Source organism: Scyliorhinus torazame, chromosome 18, assembly GCF_047496885.1.
Source record: "Scyliorhinus torazame isolate Kashiwa2021f chromosome 18, sScyTor2.1, whole genome shotgun sequence".
NCBI lineage: Eukaryota > Metazoa > Chordata > Chondrichthyes > Carcharhiniformes > Scyliorhinidae > Scyliorhinus > Scyliorhinus torazame.
The window spans coordinates 147,831,734-147,856,193 of NC_092724.1; the positions used below are offsets into that span (position 1 = coordinate 147,831,734).

At 43.7% G+C, this 24,460-nt stretch overlaps 1 protein-coding gene across 1 annotated transcript in view; it reads right to left on the reverse strand.

Moving 5' to 3' along the window:
- Positions 1 to 8,139: 8,139 nt before the first annotated feature.
- map2k6 (mitogen-activated protein kinase kinase 6) overlaps positions 8,140 to 24,460 on the reverse strand; it is a 157,377-nt gene continuing 141,056 nt past the window's right edge. Inside the window, exon 12 of the mRNA XM_072483562.1 lies at positions 8,140 to 13,903. Within this exon, the coding sequence (XP_072339663.1) occupies positions 13,826 to 13,903 (78 nt within the window). The 3' untranslated portion in view covers positions 8,140 to 13,825. The remainder of the gene's footprint in view (positions 13,904 to 24,460) is intronic.

Sequence of the window (24,460 nt, forward strand, 5' to 3'; positions counted from 1 at the left end):
GCTCCAGGAGCTATGTGCTTTTTGAGGAGTTGGAAGAACATTGAATTCTTTGGACAATATTTGACATTTTACTTATAAAAGGCTACAAGCTCACTTTGGTCTGTGAGCAAGCTGTGTTTCTCCCCAAGAAGTCACATGACTTCAGTTGGATGACCATCAAGACACCTGGTGAGAGAAGTTATTTTGTTTACTTGAGTTAACATAATAAAGTGCTGTTGCCAGGCCATGGATTCTTGCTGATTGGCTGAAAACACTAGGCCTGGGAGAAGTTCTCTCTGAAACATTTTGTTCTAAATTCAATTGTGTGGTGTGTGTCTTGAGTTGCGTGTCTCTCTCCCAGTGTTGCCTGCAGCCCAGAGCGGCTGTTCACCTTCAGTAGAAAATTTGCATCTCACAATAACTCATCTCGATAGAAAGCTGGAAAAGTGGAAACCAATGGGACTCAAGAAAGACCGTATGCCGCCAAGAATCCTTTGAAAAGCATTCCCAGACAACTCCAACAGCAGATCAACAGTGTCAAGACCATCTCAAACTTTTTCCATTCAAAAAAAGTGGCCCTTACACCAACCTCAGCAGAGATCTTGGCCGGGATTCTCTGAGCCCGCACCTGGTCGGAGAATCACCGGGGGCATGGGAAATTCCCGCTCTGACGCTGGGCCACCAATTCTCCACAGAACCGGCGCCAATCGGGCCTGCCGGTCGGGGGCCATTGAAATAGGTCCCCGCGGCGATTCTCCGCGGGCGACCAGCCGAACTCCCGTCGGCGTGGTTTACATCTGGTACCATCCGGCAGGAGTTCGGACCCGCGGCCGCGGTCCTGGTGGGGGGTGGGGGAATCTGACTCTGGGGGAGGCCTCAGCGGTGGCCAGGCTGGGGGCCACCGATTGGCGGGCCATCACGATCTGGGGGGGAACCTACCTCACTCTGCATGGGCCTGTTGTGTGGCTCTGTCATGTCTGCGGCGCCCGCGCCGAAGTGGGCCGCCGCGCACATGCACGGACCCGCTTGCGGCTGCCGTGCGCATGACTGACCGCACGGTCTGGACAGCAGGACCCCGCCGGCAGCCAATGCTGCGGGACACACGCCGGGGCCCTGCTAGCCCCCGGGAAATCGGAGAATCACCCCGGACTTTCGAGGAAAAAGTCCGGAGTGATTCTCGCCCGTTTTCCGGCGGGCGTGGGGGACTTAGTCCCCAAAAGGGAGAATCCCGGCCCTTATTGTCTTGTCCTTGGTTTTATATTTTAGGTGTGTTGGAATCTTAAAAGCGGGTAAATGTTACATTTTTGAATTACAAATTGTACGTTAACCAGTTTTGCAACATGTTTTAAAAAGTTTTTTTTTTTAATAATTAGTTATTCAGAGTTTATTGAATAAAGTCTCTTTTAATCGGGGTCGAAGAGTAGCAAAGGTAAATAATTGGCCATTTTGATAAGTGAAGTAAACTTTTAAACTAATGTGGCAAACTGTGGAGTAACGGGGCTAGATAGACTGTCTGTTCATCCCAACTCAGTCATAACAATGGGTACATTTTCTGGGAAATTGCTCTGATTGGTAACCAATTTATTTTAATTTGTCCACTAAAAAAAGAGAGCAATTTCAGAGGAATGTCACAAGCAATTTCATAGAATTTACAGTGCAGAAGGAGGCCATTCGGCCCATCGAGTCTGCACCAGCTCTTGGAAAGAGCACACTAACCAAGGTCAACACCTCCACCCTATCCCCATAGCTCAGTAACCCCACCCAACACTAAGGGCAATTTTGGACACTAAGGGCAATTTATCATGACCAATCCACCTAACCTGCACATCTTTGGACTGGGGGAGGAAACCGGAGCACCCGGAGGAAACACACGGGGAGGATGTGCAGACTCCGCACAGACAGTGACCCAAGCCGGAATCGAACCTGGGACCCTGGAGCTGTAAAGCAAATGTGCTATCCACAATGCTACCGTGCTGCCAATTTGATGCTAGCATTATATCACAATCTTAATATCATTACTTTGATATGTAAATGAACATCCTTTCATACACAAAGTGTCAATATCTTGTTATTGTGTAGATAATTGCATTGAGAAATAAAAATCCCAAAGTGGTATATCGTGGAAAAATACCTCTTTATTGAGTTAAATCAGTACAATTGCACACAATTAGAATGATCAACCTGAATATATATTTGTTTTCCAAAATCAGTAATAATTCTTTACAAACATCTTACAGCAACAATAGGATATGGATGAACAAATAGCCACTGAGCAGGGTCTGGAGCTGCTGCACAGTGGATCAAAGGTCAATGAATAGGAACCTGCAGCATAGTGAACCTGGGTGAAGGGTTAGAAACCAACGTCACAGCAGGATTAGTAAACCAAGGGAAAGTTCTGTAGCTTTTCATTTTGCAAGAATTAATCATTTTATTGTCCATATAAATACTGGAAAGGCCATTGAGAGATAGAATTTTAAAATAAACACATACATATGTTTCGATCACAGAATTGGTTTACAAAACCCAGAAAGAAATATGACCTTTTAAAAAGGTCCACAGTAATGGACTATTTACAGTCCGACTGCCACTTTTAGGAGATTCCATTTCAAACAAGTCATTATGGAATGGAAATTTCAGACCTTAGTTTATGTCATTGAACAATACGCAAGGCAGACTGATTTAATTTCTAGATATTATCTTTTACTTTTATTAGCCTATTAGGTTTATAAAAAGGCATTTGGTTGACCATATAAAACACTTTTATTGATTTGCTATTTATTTTACTGAAGGGCTCTGCAATGTGTTTTTTTTTTGCATTTTAACCAGAAGTTCTCTCTCCCAAGCACAGAACCTCAAACTTTAAATCTGTGCCAGAGTGCAAAGCATGATATTGAAGCCTACCAAGGTATATAACGGAGGACAGGTTTTTAGTGAACTCGCAATGATCAACTGGGCAATACTCTACTTGCTCTTGCAGCACCATCTTCTGGTTGTTTTGAAGCAGATTTTGTTTAGTGTTCGATACTCAGGTGGTCTTGTTAAAACTGGCGAGTCAAGTTTAGTTTCTGTTTTGGTTGCCAATTGCGCTGGTTAGGTTCTAGTTCAAGCCTCCGCTAAAATTAATTTTCATAATCATAAATTTAAAAGCTTCCATCAACCAGTGCAAGTGACCAGTGCAACAGAATGTAACAGGCATTTTTCTGTGAATTAAAAACATTGACATCTATAAGAGTGGTAACGTGGTCCATTTTTATTCATCGTTGAAAATAGGCCACAAAAAAATTATGCATTTTTCCAGAAGAATTTCTAATCTTGTGAGTAGCCTGATTTTAAATCACTAAAAATAGCTTTAATAAAACTACACTGAACCATTTACTGGTTTTACTGGTGAACACTCCTCAATTTCTTCATAAGTTAAACATTTTTCATATACAAAAACATTCAAAACTCGCCAACCAATTCCTAAGAAAATGAACTCAAGTTGAAGGAGGCCAGAATCAGCAAATAAAACTCTTTATCCTCACTACTTTAATCTCAGGACATTCTCATCTGTGTACTTAAGGTCAGCTTGGGGCCAAATAATTGAGGATTGCAGAAATTTGACAATAATCTATGCTTAGAATTTCTCAATCTTTAGGTTGCCTTCACCCAGATTGTGTTGATTAATCGAGTGCAAGTTTAGAGGAAATGCTACCTCTCGGTATTTCGCACTGTCCCCATTAATGCTTAATTCACTCACAGATCGCAAACACGATGGTTTGAAATTTCCCAAATCATACCTAGCAGAACTTGCCCTGGGATTTATGCCGTTTGGCCGGTTTCTGCGTCATGCTTGCTGATGGGGAACCTTTGCAGGAATATCATGCAGGGCTTAATTACCCGTGTGGCAATGTAAAAACCAGCTTAACAAGTGAAAATATAATGCCACCTACAGGGGCAAGAGTGAGTGGACAGCTGAATTCTGTCATCTCACCCTCAGAGCCTCCTGCTACCGCTGTTCCTCGGGTCTCATCACTATTATACATGAGCTTGGCCACTGGAATGGCATTTTGTTACTTGTGAAAGCCCCAGGGAAAGGACACGGGTTTCAAACAATTTCAGGCGTACTGGGGCTGCCAGCACTTTGGTTGAACCCAAAAGAAAACAAAATCTCAACTAGAAACTCCAGAAATCTTAAATAACAAGTGATTCGGGCCTATATTTCTGTGCTTGGATCTGTGTCAGCCCAAATTCAGGAAATCTGTGTGAGCTGGTCTTCCATATGGAGGTAAAGTTAGGTAAACGAGTGACAGAGGGTTTCGCTCTCTCAGGAGTAGCGCTGTACCAATATTTCAATATAAGACCAGCAGAAAACCACTCCACGTGAGTTGACCCAATTAAAGAAAAATGGTACAGTGCTGCTCTTATGTCACAGTTATGTCAAAAGCATCCCGGAAATTCTGGGCCAATCTGTCACCTTGCCAAACTGCCTGCAGACTGACTAAGCTTACGGATGAACCAAGTGGTGTAACAACTTAACAATAGGGATGTAATTAATCAAATACAATCGGCCCAATCATTTCTCTCCTTTCGCCTGTTGGCAAGCTCAGGAAAACCCATTTGGCTCTTCAGAATAAATCAAGATGTAAATGAGGGCCCACTGGAAAAAAAGGTTATCTCAGAAGATGAGTCTTCGCAAACAGTAATCCTATATCTTAGCAACAGTTTGTATTCTGGCTCAGACACAAGGCAGCAGAGTGCTGTAAAAAAATAGGAACTGCAGATTATTTTTTAGATGTCAGGAAGCCGGAACTGTCTTAGTTTCTTTTAAAGTGTGGACAGCGAATTATATTCATTACTAAACATGAAAGTCAATTTTTTAAAAATAAATTTAGCACCCAATAATTTTTTTCCAATTAAGGGGCAATTTAGCGTGGCCAATCCATCTCCCCTGCACATCGTTGGGTTGTGGGGGAGATCCACGCAGACACTGGGAGAATGTGCAAACTCCACACGGACACTGACTGGAGGGCGGGATTGAACCCTGGTCCTCAGTGTCACGAGGCAGCAGTGCTAACCACCACACCACCGTGCCGCCCTCAAGTGAATTTTCAACATCCTGCGCATTAGCAGGATTTTTTTTTTTTAAATGACTGTACAAAATATTTCAAAAACGCTCCATTTCATCCTCCATAAAAATGGTGGCAAGTTAATATACTGCAAGAATAAAAGTCTTCCCCTGCAGGTAGTGTAAGTGGTTAATGAAAGAGAAAACATGCATTATGTTCATGAAATTTCCAGCCATCCCCATTGGACTTTGGGCTTTGAGTGGTAGCATCATCTAGCTGGAGAAACAAATCTGCTTGCCATCTCATGAACATGAGGGGGTGTGACTGTGAAACCACAGGAGATCGCAACTCTCCTCCAAACACCTTAAGAAAAGGTTCTTCCGCCTACACAGGATAACACAGAACTCGGGACAGACTGGCTGGTTCATAGTTCACTATGCTGCAGTCTTTTCCAGCACATTGTCATATCCTGGAAGTGGCGGCACGCCCATTGTACCTTCAAGTAATAAAACAGGCACTCAATTGATACCTCATTTCAATATCAACTTCAAACTAAAGTCATTTGCAAATGAGTTCAAACAGTATATTCGCATATTGCATGCTCATCCCTTTGATTATAGAGCAGTAAATAGCACATCCAGAACACAGATTAAAGATAAACAGTCTGAGACAATAATGTCTTAGACACCAGCAGAACACACTCTAAGGGGAAGGCTCAAAAAAACTCACGGCTATTACTTATTTGGGTTTTTTTCCATTTCAAGACTTGATTATCTCTTTTGAAAACATTCTGGCAAAGTACCTGATAAAGTATTTGACAATAACATTTGTAATGGAGATGCAACAAGGATTACACCTTTGATATTCAACATAAAAGCATCAAATTGACAAAATAGTTGAATAAGAGTTTGAAAATTAAAATACAAAGTCAAGCTTAGGACCGAACTGTTCGCAACAAATGGCATTTTCAGAGCTCCTGCCGAAACAGGATGAAGGCTGTGGGCTAGATTACAGAGCTTCTTTGTCTTGTGGTAATGCGATTCTAAAATTCAATCTGACTCAATGGCTGAATTGGATCAGCTCTTCTGCGTCTGCGCGATTCAAATATTCTCAGTTCTAGTTATGAATTGTGTGACAACAATGCATGTTCACGACTGCCAAAAGTTGCCTGTCCTTTGTTTAACCATGCGGGCAGCAGAAGCTGCAAAGCAGCCATGCATAGAAAAACCACACAGTAAAATAGTACCACGTTCAAACATTATGTGACTAGTGTTCTGTTACAATTCACAAACCAACTATCACAGGGGCAAGTACCGTATACAGATAAAGAGCATTGAAAAATCCAAAATACACTGCTGCATTGTACCAGAGTGTGCATGATCAAACCATGATCTGGAGTTAACGGGGCAAAGATTGACAGGCAATTTATCTCTAAAACACTTGACTCAATACGAATGTGTAATAGAGAATGGGGCCAGCAAGGTGATTCAGACTGGACAACCCCACCTTGAGTACATGGAAATCAGGTCAGATCGGAACAATTCAAAGTCAGAAGCTACTTTCTTCTTTGTACATACCACCAGAAGTTATGTTTCAAATTGCAAACTTTTGGTAGGGTTGTTGGGCCATGGGCAAGGTGGGGCAGGGTTGAATGCGAGTTGGGTGTTGAAAAAAAAGCTCGTTTACAATGAAGTCTCATTTTATAAATCGCCAGATTCCTTACCACAAAAGTAACAATTGAAGGACCTGAAATTAAATTGACGCTTTAGCACATTGGGTAAAGCCAAGACAAGATGGCGTCCACCTGCTTTGTTGGGGCCCAATATAAATTCAGCGCTTTCCAAATTCAAATAAGCAATGCGGAGCATCGGTGACTGTAGAGCTGAAACACACACTGAAAGGAGGAACAAGCTCAGTGGGCCTCAAACCCTCTCAGCCCTGAACCTGGCACAATAAGTTTGAAGCAGAACTAATAGCCTATCAAATAGAGTACTTCTCTTTAAAACATCAGCTTCATCAAGTCAGAAATCATTGTGTCTGAATAAGGGGCTGGTTTAGCACAGGGCTAAATCGCTGGCTTTGAAAGCAGACCAAGGCAGGCCAGCAGCACGGTTCAATTTCCCGTACCAGCCTCCCTGAACAGGCGCCGGAATGTGGTGACTAGGGGCTTTTCACAGTAACTTCATTTGAAGCCTACTTGTGACAGTAAGCAATTTTCATTTAATTTCATTTCATTAAAGGCTCAAGACGTTTTTTTAAAGAAACAGTTTGAGCATTCCAAATATTAAAAGATTGAACAAATAAACAGAAGTAATTCATGTTGCATTTTTGAATGTGCCCCTTTAAAGCTGCAGTATCCCTTCCTGTTTGCCTGCAGGATACATTTCAATGTTAATGAATATCTCACTCACACATACTTCATTTAACAGGCCATGGGCTACACCCACAATGTAGTTTCAAATTAGCATTGACACAGTGTCATATCCACTTCCTCAATTCGCTGCTGATAGGGGTAAGATGATACCCATTGTTATGTTAACAGGTTTATGCCAAGTTTATTAAGCATCCAAGGTAATAAAATGGATACCACTTGTAATGTATAGGTAGAAGACCAATTACATACTATAAGTAAGCTGACAATGAGTGCTTGCCCTGCAACCCAGGTGGTTTTAGTTTTGACAAGGAAGGTTGGTGGCTCCTTTAATTCACTTGCCGCGCTGGAGGCAATTGGCACCAGTGTTCGGCCAGGCTACCTATCGGAGTGACTTACCAGAACACAGCATTGTTGTATCGGAGACTGGGTTCAAAGAAAAACATGGTATCCCTCACTCCCAACGAGAAACATGCCTCCTGTCCACTTGAAGCAGTTGTATAATTTTTGATCTACAACAACATTGCTGCCCCCTCCTCTGAAGGGGAGGGGACAGAAACACGAACAAAAAGAACCAGGTTGAGTAACAAATTGCTCTGAGCAGTCACGAGAGAATACTCTCATCAAGGGGTTACAATGCCAATCTGAACCTCCAGTGGCGGTAGCATCATGAGTTTCATTCTGTGGAGGTGAGGTGAGGGGAGTGGGGCAGGTGCGGGGGGGGGGGGGGGGGGGGGGGGGGGGGGTAATTATTATATTTTAATGCTTTTTAAAAAAAATCTTGTCAGGTAGTCTTGTGGCCAACATTCCAAGCCAGGGCCCAGTGAGAAATTATGAGGGCTTCTTTGAAAGACTTGTTTGTGACAGAATGGCTGAGCTGATCAGCAGAGAGTAGCAGTAACAGTCAGTCCACATTATAAATAAATAATCAGTGTATCATAAATATCATTATAAATCATTGCACTGCCCTTTCTCAGAAGGCTCTGCTGCAAGTGGCAATTCAGTTTCCAATGAGTACACATTGGACTCCTCCCCTAGCAACTGAAGCACATCCCATAAGTGTCATCAGTGCCTGAGAAACCAAGGTTTCAGCTGTGTCTGCTCTCAAAATCACTTCTAATTATTAAAATATTACCCCACTCCTTTTGCCCTGTCCTGAATAAATTTTGTAACCTTTTGTACTTCTTAGTTATCACCCCACCTTTCCCCTGTGTAGTGCTCAGGTGAGTCAAAGGCTCTCCCTCTGAGGTCTATTACATTAGATGTTCCAGGCACTGTACAATAGCCATTATCGTAAGACCTTAACACCTGTGCTGCCCCCTCCCGCTCTCACTGTGATCCAGTCAGCTGGAGGTCGAAGGACAAGCGCGCAGGGTGCACACTTCACCATTTCAACAACAGCAACAAGCTCAGCCTGCAAACAGAAGAGACATTCATACCCTCTCTTGCTGAGGTAAGACACCTCTCACTTTGTTACTAACTTGGCTGAAAAGTGGTGCGACAGGACCCCATCGCCCATCCAAATAACTACAGGCGCAATTTTCAGCCAATATCCATTGTCAGGTGCGATGGGTGTGGAGCACAATGGGTCAGGAACAACAAAAGTTGTTGTCAGCCAAAGTGAATATTTTTTGTGCAGCCATGTTCAACAGAACACAGCTGATTGTTAGCTACAAAATCCTATAATTTAACAGTACAATCTGTCCAAAGCAAATGGGAAATAAATCCCTGGGAAAACAAGTAACCATCAGAAAGGAATACAGCAGCTTTATTTTTTAATTCCCATCGCCCCTGTTCAACACACACCTTCCAGACCTCAAATAAATCAATTATACACCCGCGATAAATATAATAAACCCAACGATGGGTCTACATGTACATTTAACTGAATAAGTTTACCTTACACCACAAGCATGCACACCTGCACACTCACGCCAAAATGGTTACGAAACAAGATCAACTGAGAGCTGCCTATTTTTCACCTCACATGCAAATTGTAAAGCAATTTAAGTATTTAGAAATGCTTTTCACCTTAATCATCCTAAACTACGTGTTAAATAATAAATCTAAAGTCAAAAGACTGACGAGATTAAAATGTGGCTACAGTATCGAATGGGATGATGGCATGTGGTTAAATATATCTGTTCCACAACTTGCTAAGTGTAGAGTCAGTCAGAAGGGCTTGCATTAGAATTGAACCTGGTCAAATCTTAGGAGGGTTTTAGCAGTAAAGAAAAGGTTCTACTATCTCGCTTATCCAACAAGCATCTACAGGGTTGTAAAGAACCATGCCTCAACGATCCAGACAGGGCGAAGGTCAGAATCAATTTGATGGTGCAAGAGGGATGGGGTCTGGAGGAGGGAAGAGTCAGGCTCAACGAACCACAACCTTTCAGTAAAAAAAGACAGAAAATGTTGTCTTGTCCTTCTGGTGTCAAGTTCGGTGTTGTGTCCTAGCAAAAGACAAACCATTGCGTTCTTCAATGTATGTATTTTATTTGCACGCTAGGGTCGGGTTTTCTGGTCCCGCCTTCACCAGGATCTTCCAGTCCTGATGAAAGTCAATGGACTTTTGGCTGGGCCTCCGCAACCCTTGTGGCAGGTCCTGCCAAGACGGGGCTGGGTAATTCCCGCCTAGAATTCTTCAGCACGTTTCTAAATCACAAAAGAATTTCGCTTATTGAATCATAGCAGTGGACCAATATCTGGTCAATCTGATGGAATTTCAACCGATTTAATGAAGATCGCAAATAGATCATCAACGATATTCAATTGTAAAACATTAATTCACAAAATAGAGGTAGAGAACGAGATAGGAATACCACTCCAGCCTTTAAATCAATCAAACTTTTAACAAGTTGCAATGGATTTCATTTACCATCGCACATCCCATCACTAATCTAACTGTGAACACTCCACACTGTAGAAGAGTTCATCAACAAATAATTAATACATGGATCCTCGTGAGAAATAAGGGTCAGGTGGCCAAACTGAGACAAAGAGAGGGTGGAGATAGCAGAAATAGCACCTCTGGATTGGAGTGAAATTCCCGATACATTTGGCTGGCGAGTGGAGATTCAAGTTGTGTAGAAAGCAATACGAGGGTCAGTGTATCGACAAGCCCACAACCAACACCCAACTGGAGCTCCCACATGGTGCATTGAAATCCAAGATCTGGCTGAAACTCTCACCTCTTCTTTTTTATTTCAGGAATATGCGGGATCAAAGAGGGATACCAAGTTTCCTCTCTGGATTGACTGCTATCGTCAGTAGCAAAGAGGGCACTTATTTCCACTGAAGACACATGAGCAGAGCCAGACCTGTGGCAAAGAGCTAGCCTCACTCAGGTGTCTGAGCATTTTCTTTCTCTGCACATCAATACATTAACTCCCTATTCCTCCCATAAGATCCTGTTTTGTCTTTTGCTTTAGATGTGTCCTAACATACAGAAGGCGGGGCTTAAAATTACCAGCACCTAACAATGATTTAGCCATGAACTTCTGTTATTCTAATCAAAAGAAATGATCACAACAGTCCAACAAGGGATAAAAATTTAGGTATTACAAATAATAGATATCTAACCAACTCTTATAAGGCACCAATGACTGAAGTGAAGGTTACCACTTAAAATCCATGATCTAAGGTAATTGAGCATATTGCTTCAGTAAGTCAAAGTAGGGCCAAAGATCAGCAGTGAAACTAGTGAAAAGTGAAGTTAATATTTTTTAAAATCTTTATTTCTCACATTTCCTTTTTTTAAAAAAAAGAATTCCAATCCTGCAAAACTTGTTCAGATGTAGCACCTTCAAAGGTCTATTAAATACTGCCCTAGATATCTTTTTTGGGGTAGCATATCCCAAAACTGTTCTCGGGAGAGGGTCAAACAATTAGAAATGGTGGAATTTTAAGCTGCTGTATCTTTCGGGGAGTGCTGTTCTTAAAACACTGGAGAATTGCTGCAAATAGTCGCTTTCGAATGACCAGAACAGCATTAATAAAAAAAATAAGCATTTGTGTTTCTCGGGTACTGTAGGAATCTACAGAACTAGCACAAGCAGCAGTTTCGGGCAATCACCATAAACAGAGATGAGAATAAAATGCTCTTCACAAAAGCTTTTTGTGGTCTTACAAGCTCCTGTATCAGGAAACACAGTCGCTAGAAAGCAAACGTCACCCAGAACTCCTCCGACCGTGAACTTCAATTCCAAATGGAAAATCACAGAGATGACAGCTACACATCCCGCAGTTAACCCTGTGCATGCAATGAGAACTACACCGCTCCTCCTTAGTGTCGCTTATAAGACTTCAACATTGGGCTCATGATCAATAGCACATTAATGTTAGGATAACAATACTGCCAGGAAGCAGCTCATTCTTGTCTGAACATTCAGAATGTGGACAAATGGTTTTCGATAGCACCTCACCAAAGTGAGACATCTGACCTCAGGGGACGAAAGTATACCTCACTAACTACAGGGTGGGAGGAAAGAAATTTGTGTAAAGGGTCAGCATTAAATAACGGCTACTTGACTGGCAGAAGTAGCAGTGGTTGTTGAACCACAGGTTAAGTTGGAGTTACCTTCAAGAGAGGAGGGAAGAAAAATGGGAGGAAAAGAATAATCTTCTGAGTGAAGGTTTGAAGCCGAAACATTAGTTTTCTATTCTCAATGAGGGGGGGGGGGGTGAGATTTCAAAACCATAGTTTTTTAAAAATAAATTTAGAGTACCCAGTTCATTTTTTTTCCAATTAAGGGGTAATTTAGCGTGTTCAATTCACCTACCCTGCACATCTTTGGGTCGTGGGGGCCAAACCCACGCAAACACGGGGAGAATGTGCAAACTCCACACGGACAGTGACCCAGAGCCGGGATCGAACCTGGGACCTCAGCGCCGTGAGACTGCAGTGCTACCACTGCGTCACCATGCTGCCCTTCAAAATCATAGTTACTGCAAACAAACATTCATACTTGGGCATTTCCCCATCTCATTTCATGGAAGAAGGGATTATTTCCACCTCACACGTGATTCTCCAATAAGATCTACTGATGGCAATATTTTTTTGCTGCACAGTCCAGTAGATTGAATTTGTGCCCAAGAAGGCAATGGGATTTTCCATTCCTGCCACAAGTCCACTGACTTCGGCGACACCAGTAAATACTGCCAGCAGACGGGACTGGGCAATCCCACTGACTGCTACCAATATAAAGAGGAAAAGGGAGGGCAGCTGGGTTGTAAGTGAGCAGACCATCTTTCCAGTATGATCTGCACGGCAGGCGGGCCAGAAATTCACAACATTCAGCTTTTCACTATTTTTTTAAAAATCAATTCAAATAAATCTTGATTTTTAAAACTCCAATTAAATTATGGGCTCATTAAATTTACCTCAGCTTTAAAATATTATCTGTACAAGCTTAATGTAAAAACGCAATATTCACCCCAAGCACTTAATAAACTGCTACTTGCAAAAATTAATTGAATGTGCCCGATATTCAACATTAGGCTGGATAAACTAGCATCTGAATTTTTTTTTTTTAAATAAATTACGTCAAATAAGGGTACGTTTGCTATTACCTTTAGTGATGCCAAGATTTAGCACTGTAGGGGAAAATACAAAAAAGGATTCAGTAACTCAACAGATGCAGATCTAGTCTCTCTTGAGTATGTAACCTGGGGTTGGGGTGAGCAGGCGGAGAGGGTCATTGCTTCTGTCTGTCCAGAGTTACATTTATGGAAGCGAGCATTTATTTACACTTCACAGTATTTACATACAATCAAAATCCACACCATACATAAGCAAAGGGTGGGTAGACTTGTTAAGCCAAAGGTTGGCTGCACCATAGCACCTGCCAATTGAAATGGTTGCTTGCACACCCCTTGGTTTGCCTGCAATCGCACAATTTTCAGTGCACCTATTTAAAAATGCGCACACATGCACTTGCACACATGGTACAGTCTTGCATCAAAATTCTACAATTTGAGAGCTAGTGGCCTTTAAGAGACCAACGTATCGCCTGACTCAATGCAAGTCTTAATCACAGTCACACAGTGAGTCTTTCCAGATAATTAATTATGAAAACAATACTCACTATTAACTTAAATTTTTTTTAAAAAATCAAATCATTAAAAAGTGAACCGACTACCAATTATTTGTTTTTGCATGTCAGTCAAAAATATTTGACAACGGTTTTTCGAAGGACTCCACTGTATCACTAGGACATTTAGAGCAGCAGGTGCTGGATTTTTTTTCTTTCAACTGCACAAGTTTGCTAATTATTTCCCCCTGCCCTACCCCGTTCTCACCAGTGGCCAGAGTTACTTTTGAAACTCTTGATATATTTTCAAGATCAACAATGACAGAAAATATCCTGTGATTCCAGAACGTGTAGATGGACCTGTGGCAAAAGCCGTTGCACTTTACAGGAGCCATTCAATCCCCCAAGATAAGCTTCACAAAAGACGCCACGTCTGTTTCTTTGGATTCGTGCAGCGTGAAGAAGGGATGTTGCTACAAAGAACAGAGAAACATAGAGTTAGGATTCAAGGCATGCTTTTGTGTCTATTTTCATTGACATTCGAAAAATTCCAGCTTTACCCAACAGTAAACTCAATATTTTAGGTGAAGACTCTCTGTCAATATATTAACTTTCAGGCGAGTTGTGACATTCTAACAGGGAGATTACTTGCGAAAAGCAGATTAATTCCACGCTGCCTTTATTGGGCATCAGGAAATAAATACAATTCCATTAGAAAGCAGGTGAAAAGTGATTTTGGTAAAGTACTAAAATGTTTTTTTTGTCTGAAGGGATTTTCAACAGAGGCTACGTGGTTGTCTCAGTCTCTATCATGAGGCTGTGCTTATCAGGAGCACAGTCAAACCTCAATTTCCATTTCAACGCTTCAATTATGGGCAAATTATTTGAATGGTGCAACATAAAACTAACAATAGGTGTTGCTATGTAAATGTCCTCTTCAGGCAAGCTGCATCATTTCACAAGACTAACCCTAACCAATGAAAACCATTTTCCAGTGATTTTTGTTCTTTGTAACCTTGCAGTATCAGATTCAAGATTTCCGGTGGAGATGGGGGGAATATCACAAAAGGAAGAAATAGATGGTCTTGATGACAAAGAAGATGAATTCTATTTTTCCTGGATGTTTCATTCAACACAAGAAGTTAACATCTCTGGCATCACAATGGTATCTTCTTTCCAAAGCAGTACCTGCTTCGGATGACATCCAACTCAATGTATGACATGGTATTGTGCAGGAGGGGTGGCGTAGTAGTTATGGTGCTGGGCCACTAATCAAGCAGGTTATTAAATTTATTTCAATGTATCGTATAATTCTTGGGATATCAGATTGTCATAAAAAAAACAATGGGCGGGATTCTCCAATAATGGGGCGGGATTCTCCAATAATGGGGCGGGATTCTCCAATAATGGGGCGGGATTCTCCAATAATGGGGCTATGTCTCCACTCCAGCGTCAAAACGTGGGTGTTTCACTCTGGACTTTCCAGAAGAAACTCCAGACTGATTCTCCTACCTGAAGGGGGCTAGCAGGGCCCTGGAGTACTCCACGCAGCGCTGCCTGCCGATACGAGGCCCTGCACGTCCGGTCGGGAATCCGCGTATGCACACGGCGGTGGCCGCCCCACGCCACATGGCGGACTTCCACCGCGGAGCAGCCCCGAAGATATAGGCCCCCCCCCCCCCCCCCCGAGATCGCGCGCACCCGCGGATCGGTGGTCCCCGATCGCTAGCCTGCCCTTCCCTGAGGCTCCCCCCGGTGAAGGATTCCCCCCCCGCCCCCTACCAGGGCGGTCGCGGACTGAGTCCACAGGTGCCGCCAACTGTTCCCAACAGGCAAAACGTGGTTAGAACCACACCATCGGGAACTCGGCCAGTTGTCGTCGGAGAATCGGCGCAGTGGCCTTTGTCAATGGTCCTCTACCCGCGCCACGTAAACCGTGCGCACGTGCGATTCTCCAGGGACCGGGGAATCGCTGGAGCGGCGTTGCGCCGGTTTTTCAGCGTCAACGCCCATTCTCCGCACACGCGCCGATCGGAGGGGGGAGAGGCGCGGAGAATTCCACCCAATGTCCTTCATTAGGATCCAGCCAATCACCATCAAGTTAATAAAAGCAAAATAGTGCAGATGTTGGCAATCTGAAATAAAAATCAGAAAATGCTGGGAAAACTCAGCAGGCCTGGCAGCATCTGTGAAGAGAAAAAGAAAGTCGGCGTTTCAAGCCCGTATTAATCTTCTTCAGAGATAAAGAGATGGAGAAATGTGATGGACTTTATATTGTTTAAAGGAGGGGGAGCAGTGAAGCAAAATAGAAGATTAGAGATTGTTGTTTTGAACTCCATCCCACTGTCTGCTAACAATATAGAATAGTATTGCTCTCCAGCTAATTTCACTTTTGTGAAGCTAAAAGCCAAACAGAATGAAGCTGCCGCTGTGTGTATAGCCTAGAACCTGACATTATATGTTGCCATGTGACAGGTAAAGTGGTGTCAGGATATTTCCGATGAGCAATGGATTAATGGGAAACAAACTGTGCAGATGCAGAATAACAAAGCATGTGTTAAAAGAGCCACTATTCCACGAAGTCTGATTAATTGTGAATGAATTGTCTCCAATACCTATATGTATACCTGTGTTACAGGTACCTTTAACACTGTCCTAAATATATTGTACAGAATGCCCCAAGTTGACCACCATCATATATTTAATCATCTGAACGGTTCAGAGACTGTTTCTGAAAGAGCCATCTCTTGATGATGAAAGTTTAAAATATTGTAGGGCAGAATGGAAGGAGCTTGTTATGAAGAACAGATGTTCACTGTAGGGCAGTGGGTAAAGGGGCTGATCTCTACATATTAAGTATCAATAGCTAAAGTAAATGTTATGGTTTTTGGGCCTGTGTTATATAAAATAAAAATCTAGCATACTTTCTCATCTTGACCTGGCAATACCTGTGGTAGATCCCCATTCAAGTAAAGAGCTGCAATGCAAGAGAACTCCAAGGCTGAAATACACCTGTTTCTCTGCATCAGTGATATCCTGGCCTAACAAAAAGTAAATAGTTCACCTGAACTAAAGCAAAGCAGTGCTGGGTCTTTATTTTATCAATATTACGAGAACCATTGTTCCCATCAGCTCTTTGTTTTCTTTTTTTCTTTAAAGCCCAAGTGAGAAACCGCATAATTTTGACTCTTCAATTTATCCGACCTTTTCCTGATCTGGTCTACCCCAGGGGCCTTTGCCCTTCACACATTTCATAGAATTTACAGTGCAGAAGGAGGCCACCCGGCCCATCGAGTCCGCACCAGCTCCCGGAAAGAGCACCCTACCCAAGGTCCACACCTCCACCCCATCCCCACAACCCAACAACCCCACCCAACACCAAGGGCAACTTTGGACACTAAGGGCAATTTATCATGGCCAATCCACCTAACCTGCACATCTTTGGATTGTGGGAGGAAACCGGAGCACCCGGAGAAAACCCACGCACACACGGGGAGGATGTGCAGACTCCGCACAGACAGTGACCCAAGCCGGAATCGAACCTGAGACCCTGGAGCTGTGAAGCAATTGTGCTACCCACAATGCTACCGTGTTGCTCCGTGCTGTCTCAACAAAAAGCAGAAGCATTTTCCACAAGACCAACTGTTGATTGTTACTTGATTGAGAAAGATATTAGGCAGTGCAAGGGTATCGGTCAAAAAAAGTGGTCAGTAAGACATTTTGTGAATGTGTAATCCTTTAAGGCCAAGGCCTTTGATTATACGAAAACAGACCCCACCAGGTTTAGCAGGTTTATGCGATCTGTCCACTATACCCAATTGCCTGGGCACCATGTTGTCAGCCCCAATTACTACGCCAAGATTCAAGTCATGGTGCATAATTTAATCTGTTTTATGCAGATTTAGTCGTTCCTCGGTTTCCTAATCATCCAAGATCAAATTGGTGACAGGAGTCAACAAAGAAAATGTTTCACTTTGAAGATACACGTTTCTTTGTTTTTCATGTGTTTTCTATCACTTAAAACAAAACCCCCTTTGCACAGCAATATGTAATGTACACTTGTAAAAGGATAACATGGACCACCTGGAAGCAAACAACATTAATAATTGAAAGAGGAACGACAGACTTTCTGAAGAAAAACGGACAAATGTGAACTTACAGAAAGTTGTCCTTTCACATCAGAGGGATGGCTGGTTCTACAAAGATGTACTTGTATAACGGGGTGGCACGATGGCACAGTGGTTAGCACTGCTGCCTCACTACGCCAGGGGTCCAGGTTCAATCCCGGCCAATTGTCTGTGTGGAGTCTGCACATTCTTCCCGTGTCTGCATGGGTTTCCTCTGGGTGCTCCGGTTTCCTCCCACATTCCAAAGACATGCAGGTTAGGTGGATTGGCCATGCTAAAATTGCTCCTTAGTGTCCAGGGATGTACAAGTTAGGTGGGGTTACGGGGACAGAGCAGGGGGAGTAGTGCTCTTTCAGAGGGTCCCAGCAGATTTGATGGGCGAAATGACCTCCTTCTGCACTGTAGGGATTCTGTATGACGAAATGCTGTTTTCTTTTAAAAGAGACAACCGTTTCTTCTGAAGAACTCAATAGCAGCTACAATATTCAAATCAGCAAACATTTAAACACAGCTCAACATAGCTAGGGGCTGGTTTAACACAGTGGGCTAAACAGCTGGCATGTAATGCAGAACAATGCCAGCAGCGCGGATTCAATTCCCATTCCAGCCTCCCCGAACAGGCACCGGAATGTGGCGACGAGGGGCTTTTCACAGTAACTTCATTGAAGCCTACTTGTGACAATAAGCGATTATTATTATTAAAAGTACACCTTGATTCTGCGTTTGTGAATCACCTAATGCAGTTTAAGCAGCATTTTTGTAATTGCCACCGGGTGGAAATGGCAAATAGTGAGTGTTATATTATTGGGGGTAATATTTGTTACTCATTTGTTTCTGCCAAGTTGAACTTAACGGGGATGGTGAATACTCGAAGTCGCCCAGTGATAACAAATAATTTATTCAGTAACTAATCAATTTAACTGTGAGTTCTTTTCTTCAATACTTATACGAGTTCAAATTAGACACGATAGATTTAGATTAACAATGAATAATATACTTTACACTCTGAGCTTGCTATACTTCTGTCCTCTAACTACAACACATCCAAAGAGAGCAGGACAACAGATTGTGGTTGTTTATATACCCCCTGTTAGTGTTGCCTTCTAGTGATCATCTGACTGTACAGACTACACATTAATCCTTCATGTATTTACATGTACAGCTATCACTACAGTCAGCACCATCTACCTGCTCAATATAGGTACCTGTCTGGTATAAGTGAGAATGGCAGATGGCATTGTGACTGGTCCACAAATAGTTAAATGGTTAAAATGGTTAAACAATTCACAGATTATTTGGTAAACAAACGTGGGGTTGAGGATTCCCAAATGGCAAGCTGAATTTCTCTGGGCACTGTATGCAGTATTTCTACCCTTCATGTACAGCAGTGGAGATACACTGCTTAAAGGAAACTCCAGTGTGTGGGAGATGACTTGTAGCAAGCCCATTAATCCACTGGTTTGAAAACACAGACTCTAAAGTTAGGATCTGTAGCCAAGACACCTTGTAATTTTTTTTTCTAAATAACCAGCTATCCTGAAATGCAGTGTAGTCTTAGTGCTATTGAGCATCTGGCTTCCTTAGAGGAAATGCTTTCTATCCTCACAGGCTACCATTATCATCTCTTGGCAGGCAAGGTCCACGTGACTTTGAACCTGTTACTGTGCATACAGCCAGTGCAGGGCATGGGGTGCTGGCTCACCTCTGCAGTCTCTTAATTTCTGCTGCTGCTCATTTTCAACGTAAGGTCCTCAGATAAGAAGCTGCTTTCATTGACCACCCACCAGGAACTGGTCTCCATGTAACCTCAAACCATAGAAGTCTCCAGAAACTATTTTCCCATTTCACTTCGGGACCACATGTCAACATACTTTGAAAGCGATACATTTCCTCCGAGCACGCAGTGTTCTTTTCAATTAAAAAAAAATTGCATGCTTATCATCACCTGTGACATCGACAACAATATTTTTCTGGTGAAATGTTAATGCAGTCACATGGAATGAAAGAACCGCAAATCAACACAATTTCAAAAACGTAGCCTCTCTCTGCCGAGGTGGATTCCCTCTCCTACATTAAATAATAATAATTGCTTATTGTCACAAGTAGGCTTCAATGAAGTTACTGCGAAAAGCCCCTAGTCACCACATTCTGGCGCCTGTTCGGGGAGGTTGGTACGGGAATTGAACCCGCGTTGCTAGCATTGTTCTGCATTGCAAGCCAGCTATTTAGCCCACTGTGCTAAACCAGCCCCTATTCCCTGTCAATTTGCTTGGATTTCCCAAAAGAAAATCTTGTTTACTTACTTTTCGGGAATATTGGGAAGTAGATCACTGCTGGTGATGTTACACATATTCAACAAGCTCCAACCAAGTTTTCACTTCTGCCAATTTAACCTGTTCATTTAATATTTAGCTCATTACCCTTTGCTGTGTGCAAATTAGATGCCATGTTTCCCACATTACAATAGTGACTACATCTCAAAAACCCTTCATTGCCTGTAAACCACTCTTAGGTGTCTGAAGTTAAAAGCCCTGCATCAATTCCAGTTCTTCCTTCTTTAAACAATTTTTTCCTTTGGAATAATTAATTTTGTTGTTAAAATGTTATCTCGAAGCTCAGTCATTTACCATTTGCTGCCGGATACAAGAGACGGTGACATAGAGGAATTTACTTCCTCAACAAAGGGTGCAAAATATATTACAAGGGCAGCACAGTAGTGCAGTGGTTAGCACTGCTGCCTCAAGGCGACGAGGTCCCATGTTCGATCTCGGCTCGGATGGAGTTTGTGTGCGTGTGGAGTTTGCACATTCCCCCAGTGTCTGCGTGGGCTTCGTCCCCACAACCCAAAGATGTGCAGGCTAGGTGGATTGGCCACGCTAAATTGGCCCATGATTGAAATAAATGAATTGGGTACTCTAAATTTTTTTTTTTTTTTTTTTTAATTTATTTTAAAAAATATATGTATATTACAGAATATTTAATGCAATGTGGAAGACATCCGAGAGCAATTTTAACATGGCAGGTTGAACATTTATTTCAATTCAAGTTCACCCATTGACGTTTGAGAGTTATGAGTGCAATGATTTAGCCGATAGATCTGTAACAGGTTAAATGAACAGCAGGCGCTCCATGGTTTATTGGACAATCTGTATCTCTGTCATTCTCTTCTAATCTAGAAAACTGATTAATTAACGGTGTCTCTTTATGGGCACAGTTGTCTTTCTGTTTGTGACACTGAGGCAGTGGCACCCCTATTGGTTATTTACAATAGCCAATAGAAGCTCCCCCCCTTCTCTACAAACTCCCCATTTAAGTAACAGGGGGCGGGATTCTCCGAAATGGAGGCAGAGTGCTTGCGCCGTCGTGAACGCCGTCGAGGTTCACGACGGCGCGAAACGGCCCCGATCCCGACCGATTCAGGGCCCGATAATGGACTAGGAGCGGCGCCGAGTCATTTACGCGCGCCAGGCCTTGGCGCCGCCTAAAGGCGCTACCGCATACATGACGCGGCCGGCGCCGCATAACTGGCGTCACCCGCGCATGCGCGGGTTGGCCGGCGGCAACCCGCGCATGCGTGGTTGCCATCCTCTCCGGGTCCGCCCCGCAAGAAAATGTCTGACGGATCTTGCGGGGCTGCGGAAGAAAGGAGGTCCTCCTTCAGAGAGGCCGGCCCGACGATCGGTGGGCACCGATCGCGGGCCAGTCCCCATTTGAGGCCCCCCCCGGTGCAGGATCCCCCCCCTCGCCGGCCGCCCCCCCCCCCCAGCGTTCCCGCGCTGTTCCCGCCGGCAGCGACCAGGTGTGGACGGCGCCGGGGGGAACCCGCTGTTTTGGGCAGGCCACTCAGCCCATCCGGGCCGGAGAATCGCGGGGGTACCGGTGAATCGCCATTTTGGCTGTCTCGGGCAATTCACTGCACCGCGCCGTGCAAAACGCAATTGTGCCGATCTGGCTGCTTCCGTGAATCGCGGGAGGGCGTCAGACCTGCGTCGCAGGAAAGTTTGTCGACCCAGGCGATTCTCCCAACCTGCGCGGGAGCGGAGAATCGCGCCCACGGTGTCCAACACCATCAAAAAGGAAAATCAGCTGCCTGATATTGTAGGTAATATGCTACCCACGATAGTCAGATTCCACTGTGGAGATCGGAAGAAGCAGGGCCACATCTACCACTAGTTTAGACTTGCCCTCGCACATTCCAGCTCAAAGCACATTTGTTCACAAAGTTGTGACAAGTGTGAACTGATAATGGCGCAGTGAAGGAAAGAGGGCACCTGGGACCTGGAGTAGTAACCAATGGGGTATCTCCTTAACTAACGAGGTTTAAGAATTAGGAAATAAATTGAGGAAGGACAGAAAAAGAGGGTGGACTGAATTCAATGTCAAATCATACACAGAAAGAGAAATCAAGAGAATGAAAAATTGGGCTAATAGAGAGGATGAGAAAAAAGGAGACAGAAAGGAAAAATAATACTTTTATTACAATCCCGGACCTAACCCCCCAACATGGCTAGGATACTGGACAGAAACCCCAATATTTTATTTTAAATTTTATAATATTATGAGGAAAGGATACCTCGCTCCAGGAGTGATGTCACGAATAAATAGGGATGTGAGATATTAAAGCAAACTTTACTATTAACACATTATTAAAATATCTTTAACATCACATCAGAAAATAGCTTACGATCAATTACCCCTGAAACAATGCTAATCAATAGCGACACAACAACCCTTAACTGCTATCTTTATTCCCACTCAAACAACAAACCATCTCAGCTCTCAATCCACTGTTAAATACCTTTAGCACTCAGGAATTCCTGCTTTACAGAGATGTCCTCTGAGACTGTTTTAAAGAAAAGACCTGAATCCTGTCAGAACCATGCAGAAAATCTGACTGTATTTCTTAAGAAGATGTTTCTCAACTTGTTTCAGTTCTCTTTCTAATCAGACATGTCTGAACTGCTTGAAAAGACTGCTAATCTGTCTGCAGACAAATCTTTAACTGAACTGCAGTGAGAGTTAAATGCTTGCCCTCTGCTCACAGCTCCAATCTAAACTAAACAAACGCTGCTTTTCTGAAAAATGCCTCATACATTGGCTCCTCACAGTAATTACATCATTTTACCAAGCTGAAATCTAATTATTTCCACAGGGAACCCCCGCTAAATTCAAATAAAACTGCTTTAGCCCAAGCTTTTTATGATGCCTTAATTGCACCCTGGCTCCATACCATTTAAACATGACTCCAGCAGTGATATCCTAACTCAGGCTTTTAACCCTTACTGCACCAAATGCACTTAAAAAGAAAAGTGTGATTGTTTTTAATGGAAGAATGCGAGACCTGAATGAGTCTCCATACTTGTGATAATTAATTTTCCGTGGCAGGGAAGTTACACTTATAATGTTGTTAGAAGGGTATTTACACTTGTAATGAGTTGGCTTGAGGAGCAGGTTTGGGAAAAGAACAGAGCATGAGAGGTACATTGGCATGTTGTGGCAGTAATGGTGGAGTGGTGTGACTCAAGACAGCAACTTTTAGATATTCACACTCAGCCGCAAATCAATGCCTTGCCTCACCTGGGATGGCTGTGCAGCTCACCCATATATAATACACTCTTTACAACCAATAATGCCCAACAAACTGCTTCTGCAGAGCTCAATAATGTTGACAATTCTTAAAGCGCAGCCAGTACACAAAGAGTTAATCAGAGCTAACTTGTAATACGGAAAGAGCAAAGGAGCACTCTCCATCATCACAAGTGGCACTCAAAGGCTACTCTTACAAGACACTGGTTTGCTTATGTCACGACGCTATTGTGCACCTTATTTGCTTTCATCACACCACCGATTTTTGTGTGTTTTAAGCTCAAAGCAAAAAATATCAATGATGTTCTCAAACCTACTCACCATCTAACCAACTACACTGGGCACTGTCAAGGGACAATGAAATAAATCATTGAGCTGTAGACACAGCTGCCAAATTCAATAGAGCTACAATTCAAAATTAATGGGCGGGATTCTCCAAAATGGAGGCAGAGTGTTCGCGCCGTCGTGAACGCCGTCGAGGTTCACGACGGCGTGAAACAGCCCTTATCCTGACCGATTCAGGGCCCGATAATGGGCTAGGAGCGGCGCCGCGTCATTTACGCGCGCCAGGCCTTGGCGCCGCGTAAAGGTGGCGCCGCATACATGACACGGCCGGCGCCGCATAACTGGCGTCACCCACGCATGCGTGGGTTGGCCGGCGCCAACCCACGCATGCGTGATTGCCGTCCTCTCCGAGTCCGCCCCGCAAGAAGATGTCTGACGGATCTTGCGGGGCTGCGGAAGGAGGTCCTCCTTCAGAGAGGCTGGCCCGACAATCGGTGGGCACCGATCGCGGGCCAGACCCCATTTGAGGCCCCCCCGGTGCAGGATCCCCCTCGCCCCACCCCCAGCGACCAGGTGTGGACGGCGCCGGGGGGAACCCGCCGTTTTGGGCAGGCCGCTCGGCCCATCCGGGCCGGAGAATCGCGGGGGTACCGGTGAATCGCCATTTTGGCTGTCTCGGGCAATTCACTGTCCCGCGCCGCGCAAAACGCGATTGTGCCGATCTGGCCGCTGCCGTGGATCGTGGGAGGGCGTCGGACCGGCGTCGTGGGAAAATTTGGCGACCTAGGCGATTCTCCCAACCGGCGCGGGAGTGGAGAATCGCGCCCGTTAACTTCTGAACAGAATCAAGGATCAGCAGCAATGCACATGGAACTCCAATTGTGAGGGTGCACTTCAGATCATAGATCTTTAACCAACAATATTCTTGATGCCATTCATTCCCTTTCGAATATCTAGAAGGCGGTCAAGGACAGGAAGCTGATTTATCATTAGTTGACAGAAAGCTGCTAGTCACGATCAGAAATGAGCTTT